General features: G+C 31.4%; 1 protein-coding gene across 1 annotated transcript in view; it reads right to left on the minus strand.

Moving 5' to 3' along the window:
* Window positions 1–1,834: 1,834 nt before the first annotated feature.
* stx (stuxnet) overlaps window positions 1,835–18,203 on the minus strand; it is a 125,701-nt gene continuing 109,332 nt past the window's right edge. The window contains exons 3-4 of the mRNA XM_065510079.1: window positions 4,055–6,250; window positions 1,835–3,211 (exon numbers count right to left, since the gene is read on the minus strand). Of these exons, the coding sequence (XP_065366151.1) occupies window positions 2,393–3,211; window positions 4,055–6,250 (3,015 nt within the window). The 3' untranslated portion in view covers window positions 1,835–2,392. The remainder of the gene's footprint in view (window positions 3,212–4,054; window positions 6,251–18,203) is intronic.

An 18,203-nucleotide genomic window follows, 5' to 3' on the forward strand; every position in this document is an offset into this window, starting at 1 on the left:
AACCATCGACTCTGAATTTGGATATTGCTGATTCTTGGACATCACCATAATAAATATGTAAACTGACTAGACTCAAAAAAAAAATATATATGAAAAGCCAAAGTATATATTTTACTATATCTAATAGAACAAAAATACCAGTATTATGGGGGAATCGTTCGTCGTCATATCATGTTGAACATGAGTTACAAATGTCGGTATTATTAAACAAATCGAGAGCAAAGAAATCGATGATTTATAAAGTTTCGATGGCCTAGCTGTGATCAATTTCGACCTATAGCAATTTTAAATGTTTCCACGACAATTGGATCTTCGCTGATGGCCTAGGTAGCTAGTGCTCTAACTCTAACTTTATAGTAATTTATTATTATTAAGTTTTTAAATAAATAAATAAATAAATGGATCTTCGCTCCGGAAACAACCCAATGTCTAACTCAGACAAGTATTGACCACTCAGTGACAGCTGCATTAACCGAAAGTTTTCCCCCAGGAAGAATTTTACATACCACACACACAATTCACATGCTTTCGAATTTAACCTTAAACAAATTTAGATCAACTAAATTTGAATGCTGATTTTCGCCTCTGTTTTGTAAATCGATTGATTTCATAAACTAATAATAGAGGAGCGAAGGTAGCAATCTCCACTTTTTCAGTTTCTGTAATAAATAACTAAATTTTTCTTTGCAGTGTTGCATTGCAAACTGCGTTTTTGAGTTAATCGAGTTTAAGTACAAACATTTAATCGAGTTTACGTACAAACATTAATCGTTTACGTACAAACATTGTTCTGTTACTAATATTGATAGATATTAGCCTCTCTCGAATATAGAATTTTCGTTGCATTACAAAACTTTAAAATCAAAAGAATCAACAAGAAAAAAACATTTATCAAAAAAGCTAAAAATTACAATAGTTAAAATTTCAACTAAACATAAACAAATTTAACAATTATGAATTTCAAAACTACAAGAAAATGAACTCAAAAAATTACATTAAAAAAAATTAAAAGAAAAAAACCAAAGAACTTTTTTTTTGTGTACAATTAAACAAATTTATTTCTTTTTCACATAAAAATTTTAAATTAAAATAATATATTAAAAAAAAATTAAAAATATATATAATATTTAATAAAAACTAATTAAATTAAGTTAAAAAAATGTTGTTGTGTTTTTTATTTAATTTAAAATTAAAGATGGTAGTTTTTAATAAAACCAAAAGGCAAAAAGTTTTCAAGTGTATTTTTACTAAAAGTAATAATAATAATTATAATAAAAAAGAAAAAAAAATATATATTAAAATAACGAACAAAGTTCTGAAAAAAAGAAGAGGGGGATTGAAACTAAACAAAACAAAGGTAAAACCTTTAACTTTAATTCATTGCTAAATCAACAAACGATAGAGAAAAAAAAAAACATTTTAAGAGTTTTCTTTTTCCTTTTACGGCAAAAAAAACGTTTTCAAGTGTTTGCTGTTTGTAAAAAAAGCTCAGCCAGCAGAGCAATATATAAATTAAATTGATATGACTGCATTTAAACAAAAATAATCTTTGTATATAGAATAAGAAAAAGTAAATAAAGTTTTACCTTTAAATGTTTAAAAGAGAATTTTTTGTCGTTTTTGTTTTTTTTATCAATAAATTCTGACTTATACACTAAATGACATTTTAAATATGTTTGTTTATTAAAAAAAGTAGGAAGGGGAAAGTTTGTTTAAAGCAAAAAAAATAAATTCTGTTAAGTAGTTTTAAGAAAAGCTTAAATATTAAAGCCAACAAAAATTCATTTAAAAAAAATTAGCAAATTTTTCTACATATAAACAAAAGAAAATATATATTATATTCAAATATTCCCCAAAAAGTAAGTGTTTATGTATAATAAAAAGAGAAAAAACCTTAATACAATTAACAATTCAAATAACAATAATAAAATTGTCCTTTATAAAGAAAAGAATTAAAAAAGAAGAAAAACTTACAATATATTTTGCATTTCAAAGAGTTTTTTGTTTGTTATATAATAATAATAATATTTTATAATTAATAATAATAATAATATAGTAGTAGTTGTTGTTGTTTTTGTTGTTTGTAGTGGTAATGGTGGTAATGTGAGAAGAGTGGTTGGTTTACTAAAAACTAATAAATGCTACATAAAAATTATAATAAAATTAAATTAAAAGAATTGCAATTAATTAATGAAACTGAACAAAAATATTAAAAATAATTTTCGTATAAATTGACTGACTGCTTTAACAAAAATTTATAAAAATATTGTTTGTTTAATTGTTGTTGGTGTTGTTACGGTTAGTTTCAATTCAAATTTTCGTTATTCAATTTCGTTCAGGTTTTCTGTGTTTTTGTGGGTTACTTTCTACTAGAACAAAACTAATAAATTATTTAAGCAGCTGTATCAACTTCTTCAACCAAATGATTTGGTGAGACTTCACTGGGTGTTGTGGCCGAGGTGGCTACACTTATTGGTGTGGTAATGGTACTATTCGAAGCAGTTAAAGTGGTGGCGCTATTATCGGTAACACCACTAGCCGCAGCTGTGGTGGTGGTGCCCACAACTCTGGCGCCATAAGGGGCACCTTTCAATTTGCGCGCCTCTCGCTTTTGTTTGCGCTGTTGCATTACCAAACGTAATTGATCTAATTTTGATTTGGTTTTAATATTATCCAATTCGGCGGCACACTTCTGGCAGGTATAGTCACGTTCACGTTCGCCAGTCTCCGAGTGTACGCGATAACGGCATTGACACACCTTGCGTTCATCAACCATTTGATGGTGGTGGTGATGATGATGATGTGACGAGCCATGATTGTGATGGTGGTGACCATTCGCTGTATTGGAGGTGTTAGTAGTTGATGAACTGCTATTGTGGCCACCTTGGTGTTGTTGTGCTAATGCGGAGGCTGCTGCTGTAGATGATGATGACGATGTGGCGCTTGTTGTGCTGGTGTCTTGTTGACAGCAGGGATAGGTTTTAGTCGATTGTGATTTACTGCTGACATAATGACCATTACATTCACCATAGGCGCATACTGGTGACGACGACGATGATGATGAAGAAGATGCTGAGCTGTGGCTGTGGTTTATTGTGCCAGCGGCATTTGATGTTGAGGCAGATTGTAAATTGACTGTAGACGATGAAGAATTGTGAGTTTTAATACATTTGACACAAGGATGGGAAGATTGATGGTGTTTAGAGGAGAGCTGAAAATATGGAAAATAAATTCTGATTAGATTTTATTCAGTAGAGATTTAAAGTAAGTTATATTGGTAAATAAACTTTAGAAATCTAACAATAAGAAGTTATTTAGTCATGAATATAACGTATGTGTAAAAGAATTGCAACCATTATTTTGATGGTGACCATAGAAAAAATACTTGAGCTATAGGATTTTCAGGACTGAATTACATCATGGCTGTTAGTCAAAATGTTAACAAAAGAACAACTACCTTGAAAAACTATTTGGAACAAATTGTCATATTTTACCTTTAGTGGCAATGAAAGACAGATAAGTGGGTTTTTTGGAAAGGAAATAAATATATTATTGATATTATTTGGCTCTCCATCAATCTGCTAAAATAAGTGATTGAACAATGACCCAAACATACAACTAGGGTTGTAACCGACTCTTTAAAGAAGTGATGAGAACTGTCCTGTCCTGTCCCATCCTTAGATCTCAATTTCATAGAAAACCTATGGGAGAAAATCGTAGATCGTAAAATACGGAATCAAAATTATACCACCTTCATCAGATGCGGTTATAATGAAATGCCAAAATACTTTAAAGGAGACGATTGAATCTATAATTGCTTCAATGCATCAACACTGTGATGCAGTAATAACAAATAGGAGCTTTTCAACAAAACACTGAGTCACTAAATGTATTTCGATTTTTTAATCGTACAGATTTAGCATAGAAATATTTTATAAAATTGTAAATACATTTTTCATTTGTACTAGAATGTACAACAATGTTTGAAATGCTTTAAAACTAAATTATTCCTAACCAATTAAACTCAAAAATGAATAAACCAAAATATACTTACATGTTTACTTCTGGAACTGTGATGCACGGTGCCAGTGGAACCACTAGCAGCCGCTACCGATGCTGCAGCCGCTGCCGAAGTAGAAGGAGCCTCAAAACTTATACGAGCACCACGATGATATTGTGGTGTAGCACTCAACAGATCATTTAGAATGTGTATAACAGTCGATATATCCCGTTTCGGACGACCATATCTGTCCTGCAGAGCTGGATTTAAAGTACCCGAAAATGTGCCCGAATATATGCCTTTACCATGATTCTTCATCGATTCGATGACAGCGCCCGAACCGCTCTTGCGGGGAGTTTCTTCGCTGGCCGAAAAATCAATCTTATTGGTGAATACTTCTTTGGATAGTTTACGCAAGGTTTGTGTTAGATTGCGCGAAGCCTCAGCCAGAGTGCGAGAATCGGAAACAATGCCAGAATCATCGAGTTCGATAGGTGTAGCTGTAGTTGTTGCAGTTGCAATTGCTGGTGTATTTGCATTATTAGAAGCTGCCGACGAAGAGGTGGAGGTAGCTAAAGGTGTCACTACTACCGGAGTAGTGTTGCTGGGGTTGCTGATCGGCGTTTGACTAATGTTGCTAGTAGTGATGCTAGGGGATGTTGAAGATGATTTAGCTGAAGATGCATTTAATGAGGAATCATCACCGGAATTGAAACCACTATCGTTGGCCACAACTTTAATGGGTGTCGAGGTGTTGGTAATCATTTTCTGATTGGTGCCATTACTTAGCTGTTGTACTGCTGCAGGATGATGGTAATGATGGTGATGATGATGGTGGTGATGATGATGACGATGTTTACGTGATATTGGATTGTGAGCGGTCTTATGCAAAGATGAGGAAGATCTTGATGAGGATGAAGAGGAATTCGTTGCACCATTTAGGGAAGCTATTATGGAGCCTGGTGTTAAAGTTGCTTTATAGTTGGGAGTGCTGGTCATAATGGTGCTAGTGCTAGTACGAGTTGCATGTGGTTGCAGTTGCTGCTGAAGATGATGGTGCTGTGTTATCGGTGTCTGTTGTTGCTGGGAATTGCAAGCGGTTTCCATACATTGCTTAGCCGAAGAATGCGGTATATTATTGACCGCTGCCAGGCCACCATTTAGTCTAGTACACAAACATGAAGTCAGTTTAGCTGCTATAGGATCTTGACACATGGCTGAGTTGGCAGCTGCAGCTGAAGCATTTGAAATGGAGGCTGAAACAGCTGAAATCGAGGCTGTATGGGGTCCAATGGCTACACTATTGTTTGAAGAGGAACTGTTGCTATTATTCGATATATTGGGAATGTTTTTAATGGCTGTTGTTTTTATGGGACTGGATACTAGGTTCGATAAAGATTTAATGGGAGATTGTTCTAATAAGACTGCCTCTGAAGGAGCATGAAATGTGGGTGCTGTTACTACGGGTACACTGGTGGTACTAGAAGCCGAGGTTGGTGGTACTGTGGTCGAAGAGGATGACAAAGAATGAGCCCCTGTATTAGATGTGGTGATTGATTGTTGTACTAAACGTGATGGTTGAGCCATTGCAATGCTTTTCACAATATTTTGAAGACTTTCATAGTCACGTTTGCTTAAAAATGAACTTAAATCCGAATTTTTAGTTACTGTAGTGGTAGACATCGACGACGAAGAGGACGCCGCACCATTTGTGGTCGCAGCTGTTCTGCTTGAGTGTGGTGCTATTAATGTTGAGGTGTTGCTAGTGTTACGAGGTGTCTGACAGGTTGTATCCAATTCTAATTTTCGTACCGCTGTAACATTTTGTGCTGTTGTCGCCACGGACACTGCGGTTGCTGGTAGGGTAGTGGTTGCTGCAGATCCAGCCACGGCTGTTGTATTGGAGCCATGATGATGATGGTGGTGGTGATGATGATGATGGCTAAAATTTGACGCTGACGCTGGTGTGCCTGCAGTTTGTGTTGCTGTCGATGCTGTGGCAGACGTTCGACTGCTACGATGATGATGGTGATGGTGGCGTTGTCGTGACGAGGAACTGCTGCAGTTGGCTCCATTGTGAGCTACACCATTAACGGGATTAACAGTACTCAGCTGCAGTTGTATTAGCATCATGTGATCGCCCAAACGCATACTAAGATTCAAGGGTGTTTTGCCACTAAGGAAATCATTGACTTGTGAGTCATTTAGCGATTCGAGAGCTTGCATCACTGTATTCTCAGGACGTTGAGCCTAAAAACAGAAAAAGATAAACATTAATTTAGATTAAAATCAATAAAAAGATTTTTTCATTTAAGAAAAAAAATAGTTTAAATTGAAAAGCCTAAAAGTATGCAATTCAAATTTTACTTTAGCGAAATCACATTAGTCCCTAAAATTTCAAAAACAAAAACTATTAGAACTGCAATAAATATTTCAATAATGATTTTAAAAATATTACGAGCTGTTAAACTACTATCTAAAGAAAACATTTAAAACTTTTTAATTTTTCAACTCTTTAAATCCTTAGACTTAATGTCTCCATGACCATATGCTCAAATACGTTGCTGTGACAAACTCATTTATAAAAGTGCTAAATAATAATATTGCAAAAACGTCATCATCAAGTCATTGAGTAAGTATAAAAGTGTGTAAATGTTTCAATTTAAATGGCGCCACATTTTTATATAAACTATAGAATTATGTAATTTCTACAACCAAACAATCAGTCTAGCACGGTGCTATATTAAAAAAAATAAAATAAAGAAATTATATACATTATATAAATGAATATTTACATATGTACATGTGCATTTACTATATAAGTATGAGCTTTTAATTAAGTGTGACAGGAGGAATGAATGAATTTTTCGCGTTGACATGCTTGAAAAATTGAGAAAAATTAAGTTGGTATTAGTGGTAGTAGTTTGCTGTTATTGCATTTAATATAGATGTAAATTGGATAAAGGAGAGAGTGAAAAATATACAATTTATAATAAATAAAATAATAAAACAAAAAATTGCATTACATTGTTTACACTTCAGCAGCAAAAATTCTTGATTATAGAGGGAGAGTCATAACAGAAACACTAATAAAAACAAGCGTTGGTAACGCGGCGTAGGTGGGTCAATGTCAATGTCATTTTAAATACGTAACGTATTTTTTATTATTATTATTAATAAAACACAATATAAACACAAGCGTATGCGGGCAAACGCATTGTTTTTTTATTATATTTACAATGTATAAATTGTTTAAAAAGAAAATATTTAATTTGGTTTGCTATTTGAGGGAAATTTTCGAAAAAGTTTCAGAATTTTTAAAAGATTTTTAAGGTTTTTTTATTTAACAGTTGTAATTTGTTAATGAATCAATAACCTGAATTGAAACGATTATCCCATCCACCTAAATGGGTGTTGGTTGATTCAACTGCTGAGGTGTTCGTAATCATCTTACAGGACGATGACAAAAATCCTAAATGAATCCATTACCCCTGCGATTCCTATTCATTTTACAAACAAAAGCTTAATTTTCAAATTAATGTTTATTGAATGATTTAATTAAAATCAATTACTAATAGGCATAGACAATGTTTTTAATTTTTCAAATCATTTTGTTAAGGATTCAAAACTAATTTAACGAATTGATTTAATTCTTATTAATAAATTACTCACAGATTTGATAAAAAAAATGAGACATTTTCTGTCGTTGTGTTTGACAATACTGCGAAGTTTAAACAAGAAACCAAAAACAGCAAAGTGGATTAATGTTAGATTAGAATTATTTTTAGACTAACTAATCTTATTATTAACTGACATTTGATCTTCAAGTCAAAAACCTGCCCAAAAAGGTTGAATGAATTTTATTTTGAATGAATTAATTCAACAATTATTTTCAAATAAAATTTGAATTTGTTGGGGATGGTTGTATTGAATGAATTGCTGAAATTTGTAATTTTGAATTAAGATTTTAGTGACTTAAAAACATACACTTCGGATTCCATAGTTTTCATCCACCAAATATACTTTAACAATTTATTTAGAAATGTATGGCATTGAGATAAAGGTATTGTCAATATTTGGTCCTTCGAACCAGATACTTTAACATTTTATTTAGAAATTTATATTGTAGAACAATAAGGAAATACACTATATTGGATTGTGAACGGCCTTATGCTAATATGAGTAAGATTTTGATAAGGACGAAGAAGAATTATTTGATTTTGTCACTGTCATAAAGTTCATAATATGGGCATAAAGTTTTTGTCATAGATAAAAACACATAGATCGGAAACTCTCTTTTCAAAGACCTAACTCAGTTGTCAAAAACCTAAGTGGCGATAATGTATTAGTAAAAAAACAAAAACAACACTTGTATGAGTGATTATTTTGAGTAAATTTTCTAGTTTCTCCCTATGTTTCTGTATGGTTTTAGTATTGAGTTTTATGACAATTAGCTATTTTCCGGCTAGATCTGGCGATTTTTTTTTCATTTAACCATACAAAATTGCAAAATTTACCTAGCCGGTAAATCTAACAATTTTATGTTGGTGTAGAAATTTTTTAAAATAAATTTTCTGACGGATTCGCTAAAAGATGATTCTATGGCGGAGTATAGCTTCTTTGACAACTTCTGACAAGGATTGAATGAGGTTTGGACACAATACTGATTGAGTAAAGATTTTATAATAGGAGCTAATTTAAATCTCCTTTTAGAAAATTTCCATATCCTCTCTTCTATTTTCTCCATATTTTAGTTTTTTTTCATTTCTACAAAATTCCAAAAATATTCTGATGTAATTTATATGATATTTTAAGAAATACACACTCATCAAGATGCATTTTTTTATTTTCGTTAAGGTGCTACATTTTTAAGATCTGATATTTGATTTTAAAATTAAAAATAAAAATTTTTTTCACTAATATTTGTATTTCCTTTTAGACAGTTTGCTGATGAACAATCAAACATTTTTATATGCAAAATAATTTCTTTTTGGGCAAATAATAAAAACGATTTTACTAGGGATTTACATGCTGTTTATGAACTTTTGTGGCAGTTGGTATTTTATTTTTTAATATTTGCATAAAAATATAAACAAATTGTAAACAGTTGCTGTTTTTTTAATAAACCAGAGAACATATAAAAAGATTTTGGGCAATTGTTAATTTTTTTTTTACATTTAAGTTTAGGGTAATTGAACTTCACATCTCTGTTAAATCTTTGTTGTTTCAATATTTCTGTATTTTTTTATATTTTATTTTTTGTTTTTTATGGATGATGGTCTTTGGAATAAAAAAAAAATAAATAAAAAACAAGAACAATAACAAAAAAAAGTTATTAATATTCCTTTGTGCTGCTTACAACAACTTTTGAGTCGACTTTGATTTTGTGTTGGCTGGATTGCCCTTTGTTGACATTTTGATAATTTTTGTTGTTGTGGTTGTTGCTATTTGTTTTCTGTTGTTCTTTACAGCACAGCAGAGAATGCACTCCATGTTGTAGAGAAAATACAACAAAAACAACAAACAAATAATATTAAATTTAATATTTATATTTCAATCATCATCATATGCCCAGCAATTAATAGATAATATTCTCAAGAATGATGAGTAATTATTTAAAATAAGACTAAAACACTCGTATGTGTAGTTGAAATAAAGCTACAGGGTGCTGTAGCATTAATTGTGAGATATTTTATTGAATTTTGGCAATTTGTTAATCAAATTTTAAAGAACATACTTTGTGTATGTGAAGTTGTAGAACTTAGAGAGAGTTGGGCAAATATTGTCATTTCAGAAAAATGTATATAAACCGTAGCACTGAGAATTTGTGCTGATTTTTCGTGCGAATGTCAAACTATATGCATACAAAATAATTCACTACTCATGCTAATGAGAAACTCCAAAAATAAAAAAATTCGCCGTCTAGATCTTGTCCATATTTTCCCTTAAAATGTTTGAATATTTTGAATTCTTCTGCAAAGTAAAGCACTTGAAATTGATTTAAATTTTGGAAAATCGATTAGTATCTTTCAAAAGTTGAATTTACAAAATTCACAAATTGAAAATTTCGATATTGCAATAATCAAGGAGTTGTCGCAAATGAATCCTTTCCCCCTGGTTATACCTGATAAATTTTTATCATGATAAACTACAAAATGGTTGTCTAAATAAAAAAATTATCAGGTATAGTCTCCATTTATTAGTATTATTTCTTCGTTATGATAAAATTGTTAGTGCTTTTGCTTAAACAACTTTGTCTTGACAAGAAATGACATTTATTGTTATGATGAATATTTGTCAAGTATAGACAGGGGGTTAAGGAGTATGTAATTTTAATGTCAGCTCTACTGAGACCAAAGGAATGGTAAAATGATGAAATGACAAGAATTGAGCTGTCATTATTTGACATTTATTTAGTAAAAAGATTTTTTTTTAAAACAACTGAACAAAAACAGAACATTTTTCAACAAAATCATATGCCGTAATGTAAACCAACTAATCAGTGATCTTTGGTTCTTGCAATAAGGCTCCAAGAGGTCGCGTAACTTTTCGATTTGGCGATGTCAATTGGCCGCCTTGTTTTTGTGATATAATGCCGTGGACTATTTTCTTTGGGGTCATTTAAAAGACATGATTGACAATTTTTTGAAAAGGAACGGACTTCTGTCGTCGTACTAGAGGTAGACACTTGTCCGACATCATAGTCCATTATTAATTCCCATGTTTCTATTTTACATTGGTATCAATAAGCCAATTTTCCTATCCTGAAATATGCCTTTGGAACTTCGGAGTTCCATTAGATTACACTAAGGCTTATTCAGTATTTACTGGCGGGATCTAAGATGGAAAAAGGTAACATTCATCCGGAAGTCTAAAAGACATCCCAGATGGATACTGGGATATCTTTTAGACTTCCGGATGAATGTTGTGTCTTTCAGGCAGAAATTCTTGTGGTCTTGAAAGTTTTAGATCTTGTGTTGAGGCAACACGGTGACCATCTATGTTAATAGTCCAGCATGGAATACATGACTGTAAATAAAATCATGGACTTGTTAATTGAACCGTATAAAGTTAGACTGTGTTGGTACTAATGCGTTGAGCTTGCTTTCTATGGGCTATGCTTGGAGGAGCGAGAGGGATCACTGAAACTAAATTGTAGAAAATCCAGCTTAGGAGTAACCAATCCTACATGGTCAGAGTGAACTTCAGTCTCAATGGCCTTGTGATCCAGGTTGAAAATTACAGGTGCCGGAGTGCTACTGGTACTAGATGTAGGCCAATCCAATTAGAGCCAGAATTAGCAGATGAGGCAACAGCACTCCTGACTTTTGTAGGAAGTAACATGTTATCAGGCATTGTCTGGAGCTTCAACGCCACAGAATCACGTGACTGGGTAGGCAATTTCAGGATAGATTAGAATATATACAGAGGTATCTTAATTAAAGTGGTTAATGGCAGATAAAAGATTAATTTGGTTTCTTTGTGGTTACATATTCCCTAAATTTTTAATCGTTGAAGTGTTTCACATTGGACTCATTGAAATAACTCGAGTGAAAGAGGAGATATACAATTTTTTTATTGTGGAGTAATAAAATACTGCAAAATCGATTTATTTCCACAATCTATTTTAACTTTTATGAAGAGTTATAATATGTTATGTTAGCCACTATCAAGCAGCTCACTTGGGTTCATTAAAAACTGATCCCATTGTGATACCCAATAAGTAAATAGCAACGTTCGCTGTTTCCAAGGTCTACCAACCAGATTATATGATGAAGAAATAGATGCATCTTAGATTCATCTTAAGGTACGGTCACACATGGAAAATATTTGCTCAAAAAGCCATAACCACTTTTTTTAGCACAAATTCGTTTGACGTGTTTTTTTCTTACAAATGTTTTGTAAGATCAAACAGCATCAAATAAAATAAAACTAATTTTTTTGTTTTCAATCAACCTAAGTAAAATAAGTTTTTGAAATAAATAATAAAATTCAAATGTATTTTATTTAGTGGTTGCGTCTTTTTCGTCAAATATTTGTCATGTGTGACCCTACCTTTAGAGTTATAATGAAAAACATGAAATTTAATTGGTATTTCTGTCAAATTGACATTTAACACATTATTCCATATTAGCGAAGTATTTGGATTTTTAATTCCTGTGATTTCTTTTATTTTACACTCAATTCTATTTTAAATCAAATTTTATCTAAAACTGTCAGCTCTTTGTGTAACACCCTATTTATTATAAAAAAAAGAGAAAACAATAATAATTCTACAAAAGATAACATTTGTTTTATTTAATAATTATAGAAATTTCTGAAATTCTTTGTTCTCTAAATAACATATCTGCACAAGATTTAATATTTTGAAAAAAAAAATCCAAATTAAATTTTTTAAAAAAAATCTTTTAAAATTAAGAAAATTTAATAATTTATGATTACAATCTATTATTATTATAATTATAAATTTAAATCATATTTTTTTAAAAAAAATTTGTTAAGTCTGTGTGTAAAGTACGTGATTTAATGTTGTAATAATTGCGTCATTTTACGTTTATTTTTTATTAGTATTGTTATTATTTGTTGTTGTTAAAAAAAATATATAAACAATGTAATGCAAAATATAAGAATAAATAAGTTTTATTTTATTTTTTTGTTTTTCATTCACTTTATTGTAGTAATATTTATAGACTGCCATATGAAAACAAAGCGCTTTAAATTAAGTAAGTTATGTGCATGTGGAGAGTTGGCTATTAATATGGAACACGCCCCATAAAGTTACGTGCTAGTTGGAATTTAATTTCCTTTTAGTTTGTAAAAAGGTTATTGTTTAAAAATTATATACAAAAAAATAAAACAGTTAAGAGAAAATGTTTGTAATTGAATTGAAATAATTTATCGGGAAAATCAAAGATTTATTAAAGCTATTAAAAAAAGAGCATAACAATTTATATATGAATTTGTAAATTGAACTATGATAAACTATAAAATAAATAGCTTGAATATGTGTTTGCTTGAATACAATATGAGTGACAATACAATGGAAACTTTTTATTGAAAAATATATTCTGTAATTAAAAAATTTCAGTTACCAAATATATATATATTATATATATATTTCAACATTTCTAAGATAAATTCAAATTTTTCTATTAAAATAAAGTAAATTTAAGAGTTTTTAAGCATTCAAGTTTTCAAAACAATGGAAACTTTTAAACTTCTGCAAGTAAGTAGACTAGAACCAAAATAATGTTATTGCACGAGACTAGTGATAAAAAATATTATATTTTATGCATCAGAAATGCTGTAGGAACTGATTCAAACTTTTTTGAAATGTCAAAATTGTCATCTCAGTATACTTTGCGACATTTGTCTGCTGTCATCCTTATCAAGTATTAAGCCGAATACTATACATTACTAATTACTTTTCTCAATAATTATTCTATAATAGATTTTCGATAATAGAATTTCTTCCAACATTATCCTAATTAAAGCAATAAATTTTACACAAAATAAAAGAAAAAAAAAAACATTTTTATTTTTATCAAAAATCATCACTGATTTATGACAAATTTTTACAAGTGCATTAAAAAATATGTCAAATATGTATTATAAAATCAGATAAACACAAAAAACCTGCACCGCAGCTTCCACGATCCCAGGCAGGCATAATTCACCTTGAAATATATATTTAACTTGCATTTTATTTAATTTTTTGTTTGAAAATTTAATTAAAAACCACTTTGAAACAAAATGAAAGTGAAAAGAAATAAAATAAAATGAATTCGTTTTGTTTTTCTTTATGGTACAAAAATAAATCAAGATACATATATAAAACATGATGATGATTATATTGTACAAAATATAAATAATATCCTTCTGTTTTAATATTTACGTAAAATTAAAAATAAAAAAAACACACACACACAGCTACACACAACAAATCTCACTTTCAAATGAAATGACCCATCACAATAAAATTGCATGCCAGCCAGTGATTAAATCTTCAGAAGAAGAAAAACAAAACGATGCAAAAGCAAAAAAAATAAATCTGAAAAGCAGAGGCGGCTGTGGGGTGTGGGTAAATGAGAGTGCTGCTGCTGGTTGTGTAATTAATTAATTACAAAAATAACAAACAATCAAAAAACACCAGCCATAAAAATGAATAATATGATTTGCTTAAAAATAAAATAAAGAAAACTAAAAAAAAATTTACAATAATGAGCCAGATGAATGAAGAGTAAAAGCGGTAACAGCGGGAGGTGTTTAAGGCGGAGAAAGGGATCCAGTGAAATCTATATATCCGCACAAAAAATTTGTGTATGACAAAATTTGTGTTTTATTAATATTGACAAAGAGATGCAACAAGTATACAATTAAAAAAAATACTTAAATATATGAACGAAAAAAAAAACAAATGTTTATTTTAAGTATTAATGGGTCACTATGTCAAAAATATTTATGATTTTTAAATGAATTGAAAAGAAAAAAAAAACTCAACAAAACAAAGAAAATAAAACAATGGCAGGAAGGTTTGACTGAAAGCGATCTACAAGTACTCTACGTCCAGTGCAGTTGATGCAGTTAATAGTAAACTAAAAGCTGTTTACTGTTAGAAATATTTTGTTAAAACAAAAATATTAAAACATGTTCAGAATTGGTTGAAATGTTTTTGGATTGATTAGATATCAAACGATCGATTTCAAGCCCACCAAAGAACACGTATAGAAAAGCAGATTTTGTAAAAATAACACAATTTGAGAATTAGTTGATATGTTTTGGGAATGATTTGAAATCAAACAATCGATTTTAGACCAACCAAAGAACACGGATAGTGTTAATAAAATTTAAATCCTAAATTCTGAAATCCTTAATAGACACAGAATACTCGAAACTCTATACTGTTTAATATACAACCAAATTTAAGCATCTGGGGCTCTGAGAATCTACTTTTTATTCACGAAGAGCCATTATATCCACTCAAAGTCACTGCGTAGATAACACGGTAACTGTGATTGCTTAATCAGCTTTAATTGCACACATTTGTTTAATAAGGAGTGGAGGTTGCAAGAAGAACGATACTACCGCATCAGGTTCACCTAATGTCTAGTTTTGCCTATTAGTAGTGAGGTTTTTTGAAGTCACAAGTCTATGTGAAAAAACCCTAGACTCTGGTAATTCTCAAAAAGAATGTCCGAGAAACCGATAACTTACAAGAGCGGCGCTAACTTAATTTTAAGCGACTTTGTTTTTGACAATTAATGTAAGAGAGATTTTTGAATTTGCACTTTAACGACGATCTAAACGAAATCTTCGTTAATGACTAGATGAACAAAATCTGTAAGTCTTTTATACAAATATTTTGGCACAAGATCTGTGTAATATTCTAAATGTGGTATTCTGTCAAACACTTTTGACGACAATACGAATGACATAGTCTTAAATGGTGTTTATATTAATTGTAATGATGACAGGATGAGCGATAATTGGCTGAATGTCTTCGAATGGTGAGATGTTACTGACAAGATCTTGATGTCTTCTGTGAAACGACTAAATGAATGACAAAGTCTTCAAATCTGTATAAAATACTTGCCAACTAAAAGGACGGCATTGATTACAATACAGTGAAAACAGATTCGATTTGTAACCAATCGAATGATTCGATTATATTTTTTTTATGTTCTAGCTAAAGAAAGTCAGTTGAGAAAAAAGAATTACGATTGAAATATCTCAAATTTAATCACCCCAACTTAAATTTGTCAGCGACACCAAACAAATTCGGTCATTAAGACTAAATGATTCGATTAGATACAAATTCGCCTATCACAACCAAAACTGTTTTCTCTGTGCATATAATCGTTGCTAACATAGAGGTATTATTCTTTTAAAATGTCGGAAATTAACCTTGTTACAGTGTAAAAAATGAGCAACAGTATAGCTCTTGTAGACTTGATCGATTTTCTCGAAAATATTCTTGGCGATTTATGATTTTCCATTGTCCTGCACCCGTTGTTGTGTCTGACCGGAGACTTAGCCCATCTGGTACTAAGGTTCCAGATTTATTTTTAATGGAAACCTTCGAGAAGTAACGTGAAGCCTGTGGTGTATAAACTTGTTACAAGGGATTACTCTCTTAGCCTGGTTTTTGATGCGAATCATGAAGATGTTTAGAGAATTAACACATCTTTTACCACGGGTCAATTCAAGCTGAGATTTCAGCGATTAAAAAGGCGGTACACTGGATGAAGTACTATAGGCTATTTGGTGTGAATATCCGAATCTGTACCGACAGTAAGCCTGCTATCAAATCCCTATATGGCGTCTACTCGACATACAGATTGGTACATGAATGCCGGGTATCTTTTAACGAGATGGCGAAACATTCTAACCTGGAGTTATTCTGGGTGCCTGGTCACTCTGGTGTACCTGGCAATGCTATTGCGGATGAACTGGCCAAAAGAGGCTCACGTCTACAAGCTGATGAGATCGATCATATGGTCGGTTTACCGCTATCTTGCTGTAAGTAATTATACAGCGTAAATTATTTGAGTGTGCTCAGCTCAGATGGTCTAATCTGACAAATTGCTCGATATCAAAACTCACATGGCCCGTTTTTGACCATCATAGGTCAATGTCCCTCACAGGGCTACCTCGGGCTAGGCTACGAGCTCTGATATCCGTGCTCACGGGGCACTGCTTGATAGGAGACTGAATACTCCATTTAATGACTTCTGTAGGAATTGCCATGATGAGGACGAGGATGAGACGGTAGAACATCTCCTATGTCTTTGCCCTGTCCTAGCAGGGGTTCGGACTGCGACAATAGGTAGTCCATTCTTGCAGGGCCTAGGGGATCTATGAACTCTGGGTGTCAGAAGGATGGATTCGTTCATTCGTGCGTCAGGTTGGTTCGACATTGAACCCAGTTCTTACATGTGAAGGACCTCTTGAGGTCCTGAGCATGATCCTTAGGGTAACACAAAGGGACCAATTCATGGACCCAAGTGAGCTGGTTGATACTAGCTGCCTTTATAACCTAAGCTAACCTTTACCACGGGTTTGTGAACAAAATCACGGGAATGTGGTGTTGTATCTTTTCAATTCTGCCGACTTACCATCAGCAATGATAAGGAACCCAAACTGGAATCCCATGATATTTTTGGTTGATTTAGTATATAGTGATCTATGAAAAACTCCAATTTACCAAAACTAATGTTTCAAAATGCTTGATCTTGATGAAAACTTGAAAAACAAATTTTGATTACATGTATATCTGTTGTTTTCACTGCCAAATTGAACAAGAGAGCTTCTGTTTTCATGCTTTAGTTTCTAAAGATCATTTCAATTAATATAATGTTACCAACGTATCACATTACCCAAATATACCTAAGCCGTGAATGAAGTTGGATATTATTTCAAATAAATCAGATATGGACAACATATACAAAATGATTAATTAACCCAGACCTTAGTCAAAAACAGAATAATGCAATTTTTGTGGAGTTTGGTTTTCATTACGACTGCGATAATGATGATGATATTGATGTTGCTGATAATGGTGGTGGTGATGATGTTTCAAGTGACGACATACAATGTTTGTAGACAGCTAAATTTATTATAAATTCAAAAAAGACAATTGGCTATAGCTGTAGCTACTGTACATAAAGTTTGGACTTTGATAGCTGAACAAAACAAAAAAATTGCTTTTGAAATGAGCGTAAGTTGTAGAGTAACGTTTCTGTTTGGTCATTTAATCGGATTGATATGATGGTTTTTTTTTGATTTGCTAAAATTGACGACTGATTGATCGACATCTACAACATGGGTTAGATGATGGTTGATGTTGTTGAAGATAATATTTATTGCACAATTTTTGGGGGGAAAAACAAGCAAACTTTTATTATTTTTTTTTTGTTTCAAGAAAAATAATCATAATTGACAGTAGGGGGTTAAAATCTGTGTTAATATCCCCCTAATAAATAAATAAGTTGTAAAAATTAAATGTTAAATTTTGGAAAGTTAGTTAATATTTTAAGAGAAATTTTATTTATGTTTGAAATAAATTTGCTTGTTTATTTATTGATTTAAAGTGGAGGCGTTTTTTAATTAAAATGATTTTAAAAAATAGTTTTTATTAAGGTTTGTATGTATGATTGCATTCATTTAAATTCAAAATTATCTCGATGAATGCACTATACTGTAA

The sequence above is a fragment of the Calliphora vicina genome, chromosome 4, assembly GCF_958450345.1.
Source record: "Calliphora vicina chromosome 4, idCalVici1.1, whole genome shotgun sequence".
NCBI classification, from domain to species: domain Eukaryota; kingdom Metazoa; phylum Arthropoda; class Insecta; order Diptera; family Calliphoridae; genus Calliphora; species Calliphora vicina.